Source organism: Grammomys surdaster, unplaced genomic scaffold, assembly GCF_004785775.1.
Source record: "Grammomys surdaster isolate TR1022 unplaced genomic scaffold, NIH_TR_1.0 126189, whole genome shotgun sequence".
Taxonomy (NCBI): domain Eukaryota; kingdom Metazoa; phylum Chordata; class Mammalia; order Rodentia; family Muridae; genus Grammomys; species Grammomys surdaster.
In genome coordinates this window covers 3,276,769-3,296,204 of record NW_021620995.1, presented here as the reverse complement: position 1 = coordinate 3,296,204, position 19,436 = coordinate 3,276,769, and the positions used below count along the sequence as shown (strand labels likewise).

At 39.2% G+C, this 19,436-nt stretch overlaps 1 protein-coding gene across 1 annotated transcript in view; it reads left to right on the top strand.

Annotated features, from left to right (window-relative positions):
- Positions 1 to 18,301, top strand: part of Diaph3 (diaphanous related formin 3) — a 449,417-nt gene extending 431,116 nt beyond the window's left edge. The window contains exon 28 of the mRNA XM_028758331.1: positions 17,144 to 18,301. Coding sequence (XP_028614164.1) covers positions 17,144 to 17,403 — 260 coding nt within the window. The 3' untranslated portion in view covers positions 17,404 to 18,301. The remainder of the gene's footprint in view (positions 1 to 17,143) is intronic.
- Positions 18,302 to 19,436: the final 1,135 nt, after the last annotated feature.

Sequence of the window (19,436 nt, the reverse complement as noted above, 5' to 3'; positions counted from 1 at the left end):
CTCTCTCTCTCTCTCTCTCTCTCTCTCTCTCTCTCTCTCTCTCTCTCTCTCTCTGGAGAAGAGTCAAGGCAAAATGATAAGTTTGAGCACTGTTGTTTGTTTGTTTGTTTGTTTTAACTATCTGTGTGGTACTAGCAACAGGAAAGGAAAAAGAGGACCTGATTGAGTCACTGTTCTCAACCAAATCTGGAGCTCAGAGTCAAGACTTTGGAGCATAAACTCAGTTCATTCCATGTTCTTCAGTGGATTTGGACATTTCATACCTGCCTTTTTCCCTCTCTGTTTCAGTGAAGGATATACTAGTGTATTAGTTCTCAGATCCCTCTAACTAATCCTTTCCACCCACTCCTTAGAGGCCCCTTCAGTCACCACTTACCTCTGTGAATGTCTCCGGCCTGTGCATTTTCTTGTGAAGTCTAACACGCACTCATCATACTTAAGTTTTGGGCTTTATTTCTTAAGAAACGTGGATCCTGACTTTTGTCAATAGGAATAACATAAAACACATTTAATAAAGCATATTTTATAATTAGAGGCACAGAGCCAGTATGGTAGCTCATACCTGAAATCCCTGTTCTCAGGAGGCAGAGACAAAGAGGATCTTACGGGGTTTGAGGCATGCTACCTTACATAGAAAGCTAGTATCTCAGAAAAGAAAAAGGCATAAGCAACACTTATAACACTGTTCTAGTTGTTCCTCTGTTGTATGCTGCAAGGCATAAGCTAGTAGCGTGGTACCCATGCCATGTAGATTCGGTTAGATTGGCAGCTTGCTAGAGGCAAGGACCATGCCTCGTGCCTCTTTGTTCTCCTGACTTCACTCCTGACACAAGCATCAGCTAGCTGTATAGGCATTGTATATTCAGTAAATGAGCAAAATCACGTTTTTCATTTGTGTTCTTAACTATGACAGAACCATAAAAACTTAGGATAAAATGGACATTTCTGTTTCTATTACCACAAGGGACAGAAAGAACACAGATTCCCAGTAGCTTATGTTTTTGTGACTAGAGGAACATGTGGCAGGCAGATCAGGTCATGAACCTAAGAGAAATCCAGTGGTGGATGGCACCACGACCATCAGGAGGGAATGTTGATGAGATTTTTAGAGATACTAGATTATCAGAAACAAGAAAGCCTATTGGATAGATACAGATAAAACCATTTAAGAAATCATCTCCTAAAGGAGTTTCATCCAGCGTTGACTGCTAGTGAAAAACACTGGGCTGGATGGAGCTTTAGCATTTAAAGCAAACAAGGCCTTTGTGATTATCTCATTTTTATTTGAAAACTTAGAGAGTGATTTTAAAACGTTGAACCTGCCATTTGACACAAGTAGTGCTTATTAAAATTGGAATCGTTATGTGCCCTGATGTCACTGACCAGGTATTATCTCAGACATTAGCAAATCTGAACCATGGGCTTACTGCTTCTGTGAATAGCTAGTTACATAGCAGCAGGTATAGGAACAGACAAGGCACAGCCTGAGCACAGGCCCTGGAAATAGATCCTCCTGGTTGTCAGTAGCTGGAGAACTCAATAGATTTGTAAGGCATTTGTCAGAGTGTAGGGAAAAATGCGGAGTCCCATAGTTCTGTCTTGGATCCCAGCACTAATATAGTGATGCTGTGTGCCTCCCTTCTGCATTTACTGTTGTAGACGTTAGTTAAACAGCAGCATTATGGTTTGGAGCCAGGTACTCAGTCTTCATCAAGCCTGGGAAAGTTTCTACACACGTCAAAACCTCCTTCCTCAGACTTTATTCAGCCATGTAGGAATCCAGATAAGGCAACAAGCATGTGTGTACACAGCTGGCACTGAATGTATAATTTGGTTGGTTAGCATCATTTGTATTACAAGCCTTTTTTGACAGCCCAAAATGAAGGAAAGTGTTTGTAGGTGCTTTAGTGACAAGACACTGAGAACATGGATATAATTGTGTTAGAAGTGTACTTTGTTAAGTATAAGCTTTCTGTGGGTTGTTATAGTTCATAATTGTGTCATTAACACATATCTAGCATATCATGTAGACACTAGCATATCACTAGACAATGACTTCACTCATTATAATTAATCTGTACTCTAATACATAGGTATGTAAATGCATAAGATTTGTATGTATAAGGAGGAAATGCACAGGGTATTCAAGGAGTAAAGTAGACTGTGTGTGGAGGTTCACTAAAGTGGACTTGGTAAGACTGCAGACTTTGCTTCCCTGTTCTATTCCTGCAGCCTCCTTACATCATAAGAGTTCATTAATTGCAAAGACCTACTCATCACAATGGATTCTTTCCTCTTCCAAACAAAATGTGAGCCAATATAGGAAAGAAGCATCATTTACAAAAGGCTTTAAAAACCAATTAGTTCTCAAGTATGCTGCTGTATATAATGGCTATAAATGAATGTTCATTCCATGTTTTAAAATCATTAAAAGATATTCAGGGTATAATATTGTTCACTAAAATCTATTAGTGACAGGTGTAACTGGCTGACCTCTAGTGGCTATAACTGTAGCTACATCTTAGGTTACTGGGGGCTTTTAGGAAGTTGTCACTTGTACCAAGGCTCTGCCTGCTTCCCTGAGGCATACTGGGTGTTTTTAAAAAGAGAGAGAAACAGGGAAGGAAGTCTGAGTTTCTAAAGTAAGATTTCTACAAATAAGATTATCTTCCCCGAAGTTCCATTAGTCTATGTTACAGGATGGATTGAGAGGATGGACTCTTGTTCTACCCTGAGAGCAGGTGCCAGATGTCCGTGTGAATGTCTTTCATAATGTGTAAACATGAGGGTGTCTTGAACATTCTTATATTGGTTTCATTAAGGCTTCTCATGTATATTGTCATGTTTCAGAGACAAACTAGAAATGCTGTCTGTGGCCTGAAACAGATTGGCATTGTCTAATAAATTAGGAATCTGAGCCTTCTAATTATTCAGGAATGACAAAATAATAGTCATGCATTTATTACGGTGCCCTGTACCAGAACACTGGGAGAGATGTTGTGCTGTGGCAAATAAAAGAGAGGATTTTGCCATGTGATGTTCATGTCTCTTTTTTCCCTTATCTCTATAGTACATCATATTGGAGTATTCTGTGTAGTGTTTTTCTTGTTATAATTGTCTCCTGACCCTTTAAAAAGGCCTTGCATGATATGATAAGCAAAAACATTAACAGGTCTAAAAGAAACAAAAATATAGTAGCAAATACAATCATTAAATCAAATCTAGAGAACTGCTCAACAGCTTTAAGTCATCTGAAATATCGAGGGAGAACATAACTGAGGGTAAGTTATGTTCACTTCTAGAACTGTTGTATATAGATCAGTGACTCTTGGTGCCGGCTGCAGGATAGTTGAAAGTATTTAGAATGTATCTATTAGAAGTCAATGTGAATGTCTTTCATAACGTGTGAACGTGGGGGGTTGACAGAGACCTTATTTCTCTCAGCGGTTAAATGAACTGTGAATTTCTAGACATATAGGGCTTTTGTGGCTCTCCAGTACATTCTCCTTAATTTCAAATACCATGTGGATCATGCAGCTCCCTAGACAGACTCCAAGGTCTCTGCCGTGATGACATGTGTAGCTCTTAAAGACTGTATGACAAATGGAACAAGAAACAATTACCCATCCTTCCTCCTTGTCTGTTCGCCTGCTATCAGCACCTTCTTCGGCTTTACCAAGAGTACTGTACTCTGTGGTTTTTTTTTCCTGCCCACTGCATAGTACATTTCTAGTGCTTTGTGTTTTGTGTTACCATAGAGACAGGAGGTATTCCAAAGCCCCAGGAAGAGAGTGGAAGCAAGTCTTTGAGTTAACAGTCCCTGCTGGCTAGAAAAGCCCGAGGCAGGAATCTATAGCAGTAAACGGAAGGAGGGAATTGTGTGGTCTGATCTGTTTGTGTGTCCATGGAGTCTTAGGAAGCACAGACTCAGCCAAGGCAGCATTAAAAATGAGCTGTTTACAGAAACCAATTTTTAAGAGATCCCAGTGCAGCCTTGGGTTTCAGAGAAACCAAACTGGGTGTTTTATTTGCAAGAAAATAACTGAAGTGACATTGAACTACTCCTTTTGCTGTTTTCATCATTAAGAAGGGACAGCTTTGAAGAGAGACCCTCCTTGCCTCAGTTATTTTGCTGATCAAAAAATCTCACCTTTAAAGTGAAAGTCAATAATTCTTAGCTTAGCCAAAGCAATGAGAAGTCAGATTGTAGCTTCAAGACCAGGGACTGTACAGCCAGCACCCAGAGCCTTGGATCTACATATGATAGTTGTAGAAATGAGCATTCATTTCCCCTCAGCTACATTCTCCCTCCGAACTGCACATGACTTAAGGCTATTGTGGTTTTCTAATGATTATATGTTCTACTATATTACCTCCTCTTTCATACCTGTTAATTTTATTCCTGCTTAAAAAGATCACACAGGTCCTGTTAAAGAGAGATAACAATGAAACTTTAACAGCAAAGAACATGAAGTGAGATTTTAGAAGAACTGATACCATTAGATATCTTTTAAATCAGTATCTCTGGAGAAGACTGCAGCCTGTGATTAGGTGTTTACTCTTTTTCTTTTTGGTCACAGATAGGGCAGTCTATGTGGGGCATGAGCACAGAGAAGCTCCAACCATATCAGCACTTCTTCCCAGGTTACCTCCACAAAACTGTCCTTGGAAGAAGGGCGGTACCTGTAATCAATCTGTAATAGCAGAGTCTGAGGAAGATAGACTGGGGGACTTACTGTTGTCATCCTAGCACTAGGAGGTAGAAGTGGACTAGCCTGAGCTGCTCCCTTCCAGATGATAATCTACTTGTCAAATCAGATTCTGTAATCCATTCCCTTTATAGAAGTATAGAAGAGTCTGAACTCTTAGAAACGAGTACCAGATTTTATAATCAATCCTGATACCATCAATCCAGGGCAAGATAACACTACTGAGCTCTGTAGGGGACCATCACAACAGGCCAGACTATCAGCTTTGACCCACAGCCACCAGTCCTCACCCTGACATATTAGGTCCTGCTCTGACAAATAGAATGTCAAGCAAGAAAAGCCAACTTCATTTGCAAACATGAGTCATGTTTACTAAATTAGATGCTTCTGGCTTTCATGGTAGTCACAACTAAAACAAAAATCCCTAAATGGCAACATGGTCTCCTTGTGCTTAGGAGACTAGATAAAAATGTCACAGCATGGGCAGTAGCAGCAATAGATGCGTAACTATTAGAATTCAAGTTTCCTGAGTATGATTTTAATTTTTGCCTTCTATTTTCCCATTCCCGTAATCCCAGTTTCCAAGAATGTGTAACTGTTCATCTGTAGACAAAACAAAATCACAGTGAAGTGTTGCACACTGGAGCACTGCTTTATTTCACCCTCCCCCCATAGTTTTTCCTTTATAATGATGTTATAGATAATAACAGACACCTTAAAATAGCTTCAGAGGCATTGAGATGCACTGGCACCACGTTACAGAATGAAGACCAAGCACTTCCTCCTGGATTAATCTGACCACAAACTTCAGTTTGCATGTTCTACTCCTCACTGCCTCTCCCATCGGGCTGTAGGTACAGGTTACTGGCCTAACTGCGGCCTGTTTGTTTTCTGTGTCAGTCTCATGCTTGACTGTCCCTACATAAAGTGCTTTGCTCTGTGTCTGTTGAATAATCCAGAAAGCATTTGGCAATGGAATGAAACATACATTACAGAAAATTTTACCAGTTTTTTTTCAAGGAGTGAAATTATTTTCCTGACCCGAGCTGACCTAGAATAGTAAACAACTGCAGACAGACACCATCAACTTGCATCCATGTATTGCTTGCAGTGTTGATGGTAGATATGTATTGCTATAAGCTTTTTTCCTACCTGTTGACTGTTTACAGCAAGTGGCTGCCACAGCATACTTACATTACTCTGGGTTAGTGGCATGAAAGAGTGTATAATTTTGGTTTAAAGCTGCACTTTACCTTAGGGTGTTAAAAACTGCTTGCAGGGGAAATCCAAAGCATAGTAAGGCTGGTTGTTACACTGTTCTCTTATAGGCCGGTTCAGCGTTAAAAGGCTGGGTACACAGTAGGAATTCGGGCTGTATTAAGTGATCACAAGGTGTATTATTAACTTGTTCAGTCCAGCAAAAGTTCAATCAGTTAGAATAGTACAAAGATTTTCATAAGATTGTATCCTACAGTAATACCTGATTCCATCAGTAGGTTTCCTTCTTTATTGATGTCTCTCAAGAAATTGTGTATTGGGGAAGCTTATCCTCTCAATATTAAGAATATATTGATATCTGTAATCTATTTTTATATAAAGTTTGAATAATACATTTGTTTGATAATGTACTCTGATCGATATAAAGTATGTGAACATATAACAAAGCTATATTTAGTTGTCCATGCAGAAGTGAACTAAAAATCTTGGATTTGGTGACTTTTTCTTTAGCCTGCTAAACTAGCATTTCTATTTTATTTAGGAGCATATTAATTATGGAACCATTCTTAGGTGCTGGAAGAAATGAGCAGTATTGATTTCCTTTGGCTTATGGATTATTGCAATTTGAACTTTATAGTTTAAAAATTGCTCTTGCCATTGCTACTAATTTTATAATAGTAATGATTATAATTGTTAGCTTTTTTTCACCCAGATTCTAACCAGGCATAATCCTGTTTATGGTGGTATGGCTGTAGACAGTGATTGGCTTTCTTACAGCAAAACACCAACTTGACAGTGTTGCTCATCACAGAATCTTTCTGTAAAGACCTGCAGCCCCAGGACATGGCATGTTGGTCAGCTCTGCTTCTGTGTATGGTCCAGGGCAGTGATGACTGCAGAGTTAGCTTCTGTGCTCCTGAAATATGACTGCTTGACTGGTTGGAAACAAGGCGCACTACAAATATAAAATAAAATTTATCTGTAACAACTGAAAACCAAAAATGTAATGTTAAAGATTTTGTTAATTTATCATTCTTTGCTTCCATTTGGAAATAATAAAATATTAACTAATTAAAAATAACTTACCTAAGTTTTTTCTATAAATTGATATATTGCATATATAGCCCATTCGTGATATTTATTAGACTCTATTGGTAGTGCAATTTTGGAGTCAATGCTGGCTCTTCAGTGATCCTGAAAGCAAGAAGTAGATATATTAAACCAAAATGTTATATCATTGCTCAATTTTTATCCAGCTATTGTTTTACCAAAGTGTTTTCTTTGCAGTTGATTAATGTAAAGGATTAAGTGAGGTACGATAATAAAATTATGTCCTGCTGATTTCAGTAACTCAACAAATAAAACAGAGCACCTGTGCTGAGATGGGTTGAGGGAGTAGGAATTTAAGCTGTGAATTAGACAGACATGGTACCCACCTTTATGGAGTTCATATTCAGATAAGTTCTCTCAGTAAGATACTAGGTAGTTTTCTTACTACTTAAACATATTGCTATGTTAAGATATAGCTAATTGTGGTTGCCTAAAAAGTGTAAGGTAGCTTTGTTATGTATAATCATCCATAAAATTATTTTTCTTATGAACACAAATATATCTTGGGATTCAATTCTCTATTAAAATCAGATTTTTCTAAGCATATCCTTCTTCATTAAGCATACACTGACAGTGAGACTCAATTAGCAAACCTTCAGGTTGTAATCAGGTTTCTGGGAATATGTATTGTTTTATAATACACAACCTCCTCCTAGTTGGCTTTTTCCCTTCAGAATTTTGAACTGTTAAGTAGATGCAGTTCCATGTTTTCCTAGCAGAAAGAACAGACTCTTAACTACATCAAAGAATTAGCAACTTACACAGAGTGCTGGCTATCCATTGAGTTAACTGCAGAACTCTCTCATTCATATTCCAACTTATGGTCAGCACAAGGTGCAGGCAAAGCAGCTATAGATGTGTGGCCTAAAGAGGAGATAATTTGGGTTGGTTTTGTTTGTTTTCTTTTTCAAATACTTAGCAAACTGGTGGATAGAAAAAGAATTGCTTTTATTTAATATTGACCTTGTTTGTTTGTTTGTTTGTTTGTTTTAATTTTGGATGGGGAGAGTGTCAGTAGAACCAGTGACAAAAAATTTCCAGGGAACCAATGCTAGGTAAATAAATGTCTGATTTTTTGTGTGCTGCCCAAGGGGAATATATTGTTTATGATTATGAGATTTTAAAGATCTGACTGAAGATCTTCAAATCTAAGCAAACTATTTTTGAAGTTTAGCAAATGGAATTTAAACATTGGATAGATGGTTCTGCCAAGTAACTAAGGTCTTTCCGATCCAAAGATTACACAATTCTACATTACATGGTTCTATAAATCAAAATGAAGCGAAATAGAAATACCCAAGTTACCCATTCAGAAAAAACATCTGTGCATTTGAAGTATCTGAGGTAGAATTAGAAAGCATATAAATATAAACAAAAGGAACTACTTAAAAGCACACTATCAGGTACAGCTTATAAATGGCTTCAGAAAAATACATCCCTAAGTTTTTATTTAACTGGTTATTTTCTGTTGTGGCACCCAAGTGATCCCCACTGAGAATCAACTCCCCTGGCATCCTGCAGCTTAGTGAATGTTCTTTCCATTTCTGAGTGTGTGTTTGCTGTAGCCTCTAAAAACATGGGGTCCTAAGATTTAGGTAGAAGTTTCCAAAAGCAAATAACAAGAACTGTATGGGCTGGGCAGGACTTCTCTAAAGTTCCATTTTTCCATAGTATAGAGATGTTAATGCTTATCATTTGGGGGGGGTATAGACACACAGAGACAGTGATCTAAAGGGTTTTTCAAATGTATATTTTTTTTTTACTTAATAACTATACTATCCAAATGCATACCTGCTATTTCCCAGACCTCTCCTCATAAAACACAAGTACAATTGATTGAATTGTTACCTATCTACTGCCTGACAGGCAGGCTTAGAAATACATAGTGCCTTCTAAGCCACATATCAGTAATCACAAACATGGTGGCTCTAGATAGCTGTGAGCAGCAGAACTAGTAAACAGATTGTGGTCATGCTCGTGGGCTAGAAGGAAGAGGATGATGTTTTGCGTTTGTGAGTTTTCTTTCAGTATGTTTTCTCAAACTTGAAATTATGGTAGCATGCGTACATTGAAATGTTTAAAGGTGCTTTGGTAGACAGTGCTGAAGCTCTGTTGTCAAGGATGGAAGTAAAAATCTATCGTCTTCTGAAAAGAAATGGTTGAGCCTTGGAACCTTGGATGAGAAAAGGCAGGAAGAGCAGAAAAGTATCCCAAGGGTCTAATTGTGAGAAATGGACAAAGAGATTTGGTTGCTTAAAGGAGTTTACTGGAGGATATGAAATAAATAGCCAAAGAAGAGCAAAATACAAATCAACAGAACACAGAATGCCAAGCACGGTGGTGCACGCCTGGTATCCCAGCATGCAGGAGTCAGAAGCAAGAGGATAAATCTGTCAATAAATAAAGGGGCCCTATCACAGGAGACTCTGTTAACCATGACTATGATGATTTGAGTTCTGTAACTAGGCCTGCCTGAAATCAGTTTCTGCTTCCTCATCTCCAAGTGTAAGCTGGAAGTGAACATATATATCATATCACCTCTGCCACAGGGGTTTTTATAAGACTCACATACATGAGGTCTGTGAGAAGGCACAGAAGGAAAAGCACCTGCTTCTCGATGCAGTGCCCTACATGTGAGCCCCAGAACCCACATAAGAGTGGAAGGAGAGACTCAAATTCCAAAAGTTGTCCTCTGACCTCCACACATATTCCATGGTACATGTATACACACAATGTATGCACACACATGTACATACTTACATGCATACACAATACTAAATAAAAAAATTGAAAGGAATCAAATACAAGCACATGTTAGGAAAATGTTTGCAAATTATATAAGGGCCATGCGATTCTTTGAAATTAGAATAATAATGCAAGCTATAAATAATATCATGCAATGACTGCTGACACCAGTTGCCTATATTAAAATTGCTTAGGTCATAATTCTTCAAAAAAAAAAAATAAAAGGCTGCCTCATTTTGGACACCAGGTACTAGGTTGAAATACCTAAACCCCTGTTACCTTCTGAATAGCTGAACACAAATTTAGTGATTCCTAAAATTTCCTCAGTTTCTTTACTTTGCCAGAGTGATGGAATTCAAGCTAGCATAATTCAGGTAAGCATAACACAGCTTAATCATAGCAAGGAGATGTAAATGAGAAGCCGACACAGGGAGAAACCTGCAGTGCTTGCTATCTTCAGGTACTCTTCACTCTCTCAGCACATGCACGTGGAGTGACACAGAGTGTAGTTAGTCCTCTGCATTCAGGAATTTCCCATCTGTGACCTCAGCCACTGTACAAGAAAATATGTGGAAAATGCATTTATACTATGTTAAGATATTTTTTCTTATTTCCTAACTAATAAATTATATATAACATATTACTTATATAAGTAATCCAGAGATGATTTACAACACATGGGAGGATGTGTATAGGTTATAGGAACACTAAACCATTTTACATAAAAGACTTGAGCATTTTCAGATTTTGGTATCCAAGGCAAACCAAATTTTCCATTGATATGTTTGGGAAATATATTGCCAAACAAGAAAATTCACCTGAAGTTAAGTGTACTCCATGCAAACTAAGACTTCTTTATTTACATATAACTGATCCAATCATTGACCACAAACCTGAATTTTAAATGGTGCTTTCCATTCCTAGTGAATGGGCTAATATCACTCACCTCAAACCTCACCCTCCCAGTCACAGTGGCTGGTCTGACTAACCCCGTCCTACATCATTCACGTGTGCAAACTGTCCAGGACACTACCATGAATCACCTAATTAACGTAACTTATCAGCTGTTTTGCCAAACACGTAGATCTATGAGCCTTAGCATGAATAAAAAATTGCACATGCTTAAAGGCCACCTTCCAGGAACTGGGACAAAAGCCAGGTGTCAAAGGGAAATGAGACAGGAGACAGTTTTGTTGGATGTGAGAACCTTGAGGCTTTGGGCACTCGTGGGGAACAATTTCAGTAAAGAATGCATGAAATTGCGAAGACTCGAGCATTAGGAAAGCAGGTCTGGAAAGGGACCTAGCCCATGGCTTATCAGAAAGGGAAGCAACAGGATAGGGCCCTTCCATTGCCACTATCTTTTAGGGAAAGGGTCTGGACTCCCCCTTCTGAGCCTGGGCCCTTACAAAATTTCTCCCTGTCAGATGCTCAGTTCTGACCTGCCCAGCACTGAGACTGGCAAGGCTGTGCTGCTTTTGAAATTTTATTTTTGAGATGGTAAAATGAGAAAGTACCTGTGTATATGAGCTTGTCAAAAAACATACTAGCTTAAAGAGTTAGCTTCTCAAGCCAGAGATTTCATTATTTGAATGGGGATCCCATGTTGTTCAGATGTTTCTGCTTTTACACAAATGGTGCTGATGGCTTAGTTGGTACTTCTAAAGATGTTAGCCATATAAAATGACCTTTTACACATCTGTCATTTTATATGTGTGTATATGTGTATATATATATTTGTGTGTGTGTGTGTGTGTGTGTGTGTGTGTGTGTGTGTAAAGCAAAGAACAAAATGAAACCAAGGAGACTGTTCACCATATCAGTAAATCAAGAGTAAGGAAGCCCTGGAGACATGGACTGCTGGTGGCCAGCACTAACTTCAGTTATTGCATAGATTAAAAACATATATTTGTCACACACTTTACTATTGCACATACCCAGTGGTGCCTTAAAAATTATATTTATGGGTTATTCACTCCTTTTCCCCTAATAAAGCTGCTGTCCGGATGAAAGAACATAGCTACTTAGTAGGTCAAAGTAATAGTTAAGAGCAAATGTAAGGAATTGTAAAAAGACACCAAATTCCCAGAAGAGTGAAAGTCACTGAAGTCACATTAGGTCTCAAGCATTGTGCATTCCTCCTCCTGTCAAAGCTGCCACAGTCTTGCCATTGGTCATGAAAGGTGGAAGCTCAGTTTCCTTATGCGTCAGAGAGTTCGCATGCCCAAGAAGCCAGAGCCCATTAGAACCACAGGGTGATAGAGGAGTATTATGGCTTAAAGGGAGGAAAAGCCCCTCTGAACCATTACTGGCATTTGCTGTAGTGGGAGGGTTCCTACAGGGGCCACCAGCCAAGGTATTGTTGCCTTTACTTTCTACATGGAAGATACATAGCAACTGTTGACTGAAATGCTTCGTTTAAATGCCAAAATGTATATTCGGCTTTCCAACAGTCTAACTTTCAATTCACAGAGGGAAGTAAAGCTACGGTGGGCTCTCCATTAGGCTCTTTTATAGTCAGAATCATACGGGGAGATAAACTGAAATTAGCGACTCTTCCTATTTTATAGGAAAAATACTATGTATTCTTATCCTGAATAGTTCCACAGACACACAAATACAGGATGTGTGTACTGGATTCCCTTATGAGTTTGATACTAAGAATAGAAGCTGTCTCATTGCCTATCTGTGCTGCCATTACCAGTGGTCCTGATTGTTGGCAGGGGTCCTGGGCATATTACACACAGGCTTCAATGGTAATATCTTAAAGGGGAAAAAAAAAAGGAAAGCCCAGGATTTGATTCATAAAATTGTACAAAAGTACTCCCTTTAGAAAATCAAGCAGTCATTCTATTTTGCTTTAGTATCTTTGGTTTCAATTTTTAAATGTGTGTTGGCAAAGATTTCTGTGGAGGGTAAATAGAAATGCTTCTCTTTTTATTGCGGTTCCAGCCTTACCTTTCACTGAGTCCTTGTGTCCAAGTATGCCATATTGTATTTCTAACTTGAGATGTAAAGGATGAAGCCGCCCACAGCAAATTATAATTTACTTCTGCAAACCCATGCATTCTAATTTACAGAATTGCTAGCCCTATGTTGTTTTAAAGACAACTATGGAAAATGTTAACCCAAATAGAAACTAGGGACCTGGTAGGTTTGTTGCTGTGCAGAGAGGAGCATGGCTTCCGGGAGAGAATAATTATCGAAAAAGTGCTAACGGGGGCCGCATGCTCGCCCCTTTCATGTGCTTTGTACACTTGGCTATTTTTCCAGGGGTCTGTGGAGTGGCATCTTCCTTTTTCACACCATCTTATCAGTTGCTTCCATGAAAGTTTCCTTCTGAAACCACAGAGGAGTCAAATATCATGCCATTCCTTTAGCATCTTATCCCAAATGGCAAACCCATGACTGTTTTGAGTTTCTCAAAAAGGATCTAAATGTTTTTCCTTCATTGGCCCACTGGTTACTGCCTGAATCTTCCAGAGAAGTTCAGACATCAAAGCACTAAAAGAAGCTCCCCAGGCTGTGCTGGGCACTTCAACTGCTCTCTCGTAGGCAAAGATGTCCAAGGAGCTGCTGTCCTCCTTTGTTTCAACAATCGATCCACTGGTTGACATTCACAAGAATTGTCTGAGAAGAGTAAAATGTCAAAATCAGGATGAGTGTGGGTTCAAGAGGAACATAAGTGGAAAGAACAGAGGCAAGAACTTCTCTCCTTCAAGTGGTTTTTTTTTTTTTTAAAGGAGCAGTGCCCTGAGGGTATAGCTGGGGCAGAAGTGGAAACAAATAAAAATTTCCTCTTCTCTTGAGTTTGATGTTATCCCAACAAATGTGTATGCTGAGAATTGTCTCAGTTAGTATTTCTATTGCTGTAATGAAATGCCTGCCCAAAAAAGAAGCCGGGGAGGAAAGGATTTGTTTGACCTGCACTTCCATGTTGCTGTCCATCATTGAAGGATGCCAAGATAAGAACTAAGACAGGACAGGAACCTATAGACAGGAGCTGTTATAGAAGCCATGGAGGGGCACTGCTTGTGGGCTTGCTTCTCATGGCTTGCTCAGCCTGCTTTTTTATAGAACCTAGAACTACCAGCCCAAGGATGGCACCACTCCCAATGGGCTGGGCTTGGCTGGGCCCTCCCACATCCTTCAGTAACTAAGAAAATGCCCTATAGCTGGATCTTATGGAGGCATTTTCTCAATTGAGATTCCCTCCTTTCAAATGACTCTTGCTTGTGTCAAGTTGATATAAAATAGCCAGGATAGGGATGACGACAGGGAGGGCTACATCTTGACAGTTCAGTGGGGACAGTGCAGCTGACAAAGGGAGGGCAATAGCACAGCAGACGTGAGACCTTAGAGGTTGTTCTCAGGATGGCAGAATGTTGATCCATCCTAACAGGAAGGAAGGGATAAACAGATGCTAGAAGCTAAGAGGAGGTTATGAACGGGCCAGATGACTGGGTTTACATGCTGGAGGTGTGGGAAGAACAGAAAGGGTAGGAAAATGGAAAGATAAGTGGATTAGGATATTGCAGTGAGTTGAGGTCAAGCTTAGAATTCAGTCATCAACATAATTGAGACCAGAACCAAAAGGGATGATGTGACTTTGACCATAACTGTGCTCACAGAGTTTCTATCTGTCTTTCTGCTTTACAAAGTTGTTGTACAGATTCAGGATATCATTATTATGAAACTCAGCTTTGAATTACTTCACACTTGTCTTTGGCAAAAATGTATTCAGCTTTGGCTAAGACAGTTCCAGTGTCTCCTGCTACAGCATCCATCTGGCTTCTGTCACTGACTTACTCAGTGATTAATGTAAGCACATGACCAAACCTCTTTTAGCTTCTGCTCCTTAGTCTGTAACATGATGGTGCTATTTGAGATGCAACAAGTTCTTTGTAAATTAATGGGCTGCTTAATAAATACAGGATGATCATAAAGCGACGTTTCAGCCCTATCTGCTAAGCACTGACAAGTCAGGCCAGAGCCTCCAAGTAAATCCTAAGTCCTGGTGACTGATGAACAGGCCTTGTAGCTTTTGAAAGAGGGAGGAAAGGTAAGTGTGCTAGCTAATTTTATGCCAACTTGACACCCAGATTAGAGATATCTAAAAGGAGAGAGCCGAAAATGAGAATATATTTCCAAAAGATCCCCCTATAAGGCATTTTCTTAATTAGTGGTTGATGGGTAACGACCCACCCATTGTGCGTGGTACTTTTCTGAGCTAGTAGTTCTATAAGAAAGAAGACTGAGCAAGTCAATACCTGTATCCCTCCATAGCCTCCGCATGGGCTCCTACCTCGTTTCCTGCCCAGTTTGAGTTCCTCACCTGGCGCTTCCTTCAGTGATGAATGGTGTAAGCCAAGTAAACCATTTTCTCCCCCAAGTTACTTTGGTCATGGTGTTTCATCACAGCAATAGTAACACTAACTAGGTCAGTAATCACCATATAGGAGCCACCCAGCTCTTGTCCCTTTATCCCCATGGCTACTCTTTGAGATTTATTATTAGAATCTGGGGCTCAAAGGGATTGAATTATCCATTAAAGTTCATATTTCATAATATGTTTACCTAAAATCCCATTTTTTTCACTTTTCCACATACAGAATTAGCATTGTATAGCTATATTGTGGGACTTTGTGTACTATTTTCTTGTATTCCAGATCCATATTCTTGCCAATGTATTCTCAGTAATCCAAGATTTCAGCTACAGTTGCCCAGTAGCAAAATACTTGTTTGTTGGTAGTCTCATGATGGGGTAATATACAGGTCATCAAATGACCAGGAATGGTAGAAAGATTTGGGAATGAGCCATATGGTGACTGAAAACAGCACTTAGCTACAAAGGCACTTTCACACACCTTTCAGGGTGGGGGGGTGGGGGTACAAGAAGCAATTCAGTTATGTAGCCCTGGGAACTGCAGAACCACCAGTCTGATGTGTGTTCTTTGCTTCCAGCACAGAGTGTGCATTGTAAGCTGCAGCACATAAACTCCTCTAAGGAAAAAAAAATCTCTGCTCTGTAAGATTTTGATTTTTGAGTAACAATTGTCCACCTGATAGAGAAAGTGATAAGAAAAGTGTATTTATTTTCTTCCAACAGCTAAAAGCGGATCATACTTCTAAAATTTGTAGAGATTGTCCAAGAAACTGTGTAAAATACTCATCCATCACTGGAAGCCCCTGGTCAGGAAATGACAGTGCAGTAAATATCTTCAGCAGCCACCTTTTAATGTACAAGCTGTTTTTGGTTGGAATTTTCAGCGCTCACATAAAACACACTGTCATGAGTGACTGCTTGTGCTCCAAAGTCATTACTATTGGGATAATGGAACATCTCTCAGCGAATAACCAAAAAACTTTAAATGTCATGTCAAGTTTGTTGGAGCCATTTTCAAACCCTGTTCAAGGTTACGTGAATATTGAGGCAGTCTGCTTTTTAAAAGTCGGAGTGCTATGAGAGACTCAGTCATGAGGTTGCACAATGAGAGGATCGGCTAATTAGAAGAACTTTCACACCTCTGAGAGAATCCCCCAGCACCACTTAATCATTGCCCTTTACGGAGCCAAGATCTCAATCTCGTGCCAGTATGTATGTGTATATGTCTGCATATATATGTGGGTGTGGATATACTATTTAATGTCATTGTGACATAATCATGTAATTATGTTTTGCAAGAAAATGCAATTTGCCTGACAATGTCATTATGTGTTAAGGGATTTGTTTCTTAATTTTATACTTCTTAAGAGAGTCTTCCTTTTTCTTCGAAAAGAAAATCTTAGTCTAATTCCTCTGTTGGGTCATAATCTATACAGACTCTTTATTTATCCAGTGTGTTTTATTGAACTCTTAGCTTAGCCAGAACTACTATAGAGACTGAAACTACATGGCATTTAAAATAAAACTGTTGCTCTGTGGGATATCCATCCGAGTGAAAAGACACCCAGTGGACAGGTAAACAGACACATGGTGCATGTGCTTGCCATGACGCTCTGAGCCAACGATGAAGGGAACGGACCGAGTGATGAGACCATGAGGTCCATCCTAACGGTCAGAGACGGCCTCTCCAGTTCACTGTTGTTTGACCCAGTTCCTGAGTGAAGCATGAGATGAAACTGATGACGGCCTGGTAAAAAGTGTTTCAGCATAAAAGAAGGAAATAAGCCATTTTCTACTATACTCTATTTGATTCTTAACTGCTCCATGCTTACTTTATATCTACCTTCCTACCGGCTATTTCTAGTCTATTGAAGAAGACTTATTTGCTAATGATAGTTAAAACTATGTTTTATCACATGCCTGGACCTTGGTCTCCACACTGACAAGTTTCATGTTTCTTTTTTCCTTACTGTAGAAAATCAGAAAATGCAGTTGACAGAAGGGTCACGTCCACACCACAGTATCAATTGCAACTCCACCAGGACTCCAGCTGCCAAGGAGCTTAATTATAATCTAGACACTCATACGTCTACAGGGAGGATCAAGGCAGTTGAGAAGGAAGCCTGTAATGCAGAAAGCAACAGAAAAAAGGAAATGGAACTTCTTGGCTCTAGTTCTAAAAGCGAATCAGTTCCTGAAGTTGAAGCCCTGCTGGCAAGATTACGAGCTTTATAAATGAAACTGGTTAAAAAAAAAAAAAATGATTAAGCCAAGCACCAAGCCATGCTTTCAGCTATAACACTTGAAAAGTTACTTTTATGTAAGTGACTTTATATAGTTCTAAATTATGATATATATTAGAAAAAGTAAAGCTAAATACATGATTGCAATACTTTTCCTATATGCTTGAAGTTTTTGCATTATTCAAGATTGTAATGGGCTTTAATGCTTTTATTTTTGTCTTCTGGTATTCATTTATTCTGTAGTTGCCAATTAAATTATACATGTTGCTTTAGAGAGCAAGAAAGCAGCCATGTATTCAACTGTGTCCTTAAGAAAATGGAATCTTTCTAAGTAATTTTTACCACTTCAACATTAATGAAAGAGCATCAGGCTGAAGACTTGATGTCTGTCCATATGTATTTTTTATTTGTTATCTGAATAAACCCAAATGTTTCCAATACAGCATCAGAAACATATAAGTGTGTGTATGCGAGCCATATTGACCAGTGTTGACTCACATTAACTAAACTCTGGAAGACACACTTCTAAAAAATGATGCCGCAAGAATATTTGCACTTTCTTTGCAAAATGTGCATGCATTTTGCAAAGTAGGAATCTGAAGTAGGAATGTCTCTAGCATCACCTTGGTCTTAGCCAAGGGGACACTTTTACCCTCAGTATTATGACTCTGAACTAAAATTACCATTCAGAAATTTCCCAAGGAATACATTTTTTATTTTTGACAAACTTAGGATTTCATTTTGTTTTAAGCTGACAATCGTAACTGTGACAACAATCTGATGTTTCCAGGACAGTTTCTATATGCAAATGTTTCAATTGTACCTCACTTGGCACCATTCCTTTGTTATTTCCTTATCAAAAATAAATAAACTTGCTGCTTGCACTAAAAGAAGTATGTCTTCTCTTGTCCATATTCTTTGGATGTGATGGAGGCAGACAGTGGTCTAAGCATCCCTTTTGCCTTTATTGCTTGTAATGAGTGAATGCTCTGGAACTTCCAGTTAAAGGCAGTTATATGGAGCTAGTCTGGCAAGCATTTTATGTCCTTATCTAAGCTGACACCTCCTTTAAACTCCAAGTTAAAAAAATTAATTAGTACTATGAACCAAGCTGTAGCATAGACATCAAAGAAGCATTTACCCATAGTGTTGTGGGAATAACTTTGGCCTTGTAGTAGTACCATGTACATTCTAGCCTCCACTTGCAATTCCTCTTTTCTGTAAACCAAATCTTAACAATGGGGGAAATGGAGTTTTCGTGTTTAAGCAGGTAAGCCTGGGCAGCAAGCACAATTGTTTTGATTAGGGAAACAAATGAAGGAATTCTATCTCTGATGTGATTTTGCTAAGACTTTTCAGAAAGGGAAACTAAGCCAGATAACTCGAACACAGGACTGCAGGTAAACACTGGGCACCTGAGGAGCCACAAGGGAGAAGCTGGCAAGTAAGCGGAAATGAGGATGACAAAAACTCACAAGGGCAGAGGAAGGGGCGGGGGAGTGACCAGAGCAGAAAAGGAGCTGGCTGACCTCAGACAGCCTTGAAATGAGTTCAGGCTCCCAGGACAGGCAGAGCAGTACAGTGGCTGAGGCTGCAGGTAGAACTCCAGCACTGTCTCCCTGAATGACAAGAGGCCTTGGATAGACATGCTCGAGTGATAGGATAAAGAACACGTGAGGGACTGAATGTCCCACCCAGAGATCATTTCCTAGTAGAGAGCTTTGTTTTATATGACACTTCACTGTGAGAATGATTAGAGTTTTTAAATCATAATACTCCTTTAGCCTAACTGTACATGAAAACTCTTGCAGTGGCTTTTAACATAGATTCTATGGCACTGTTTCTAAGCATAAGGCTATTCGTTTGAATTAGCAATAATGATAGTTAATATTTGATGCCAATGTAAGGAGAATTCTACAGATTTCTGGTAAAATATAATTCCTAGGTAGGTCTATGAGAGTCATTCTGGAAAATGTTAGCCTTAATATCAACTGAATAAAGATTGTTCTTCCTAGTGTGATGGAT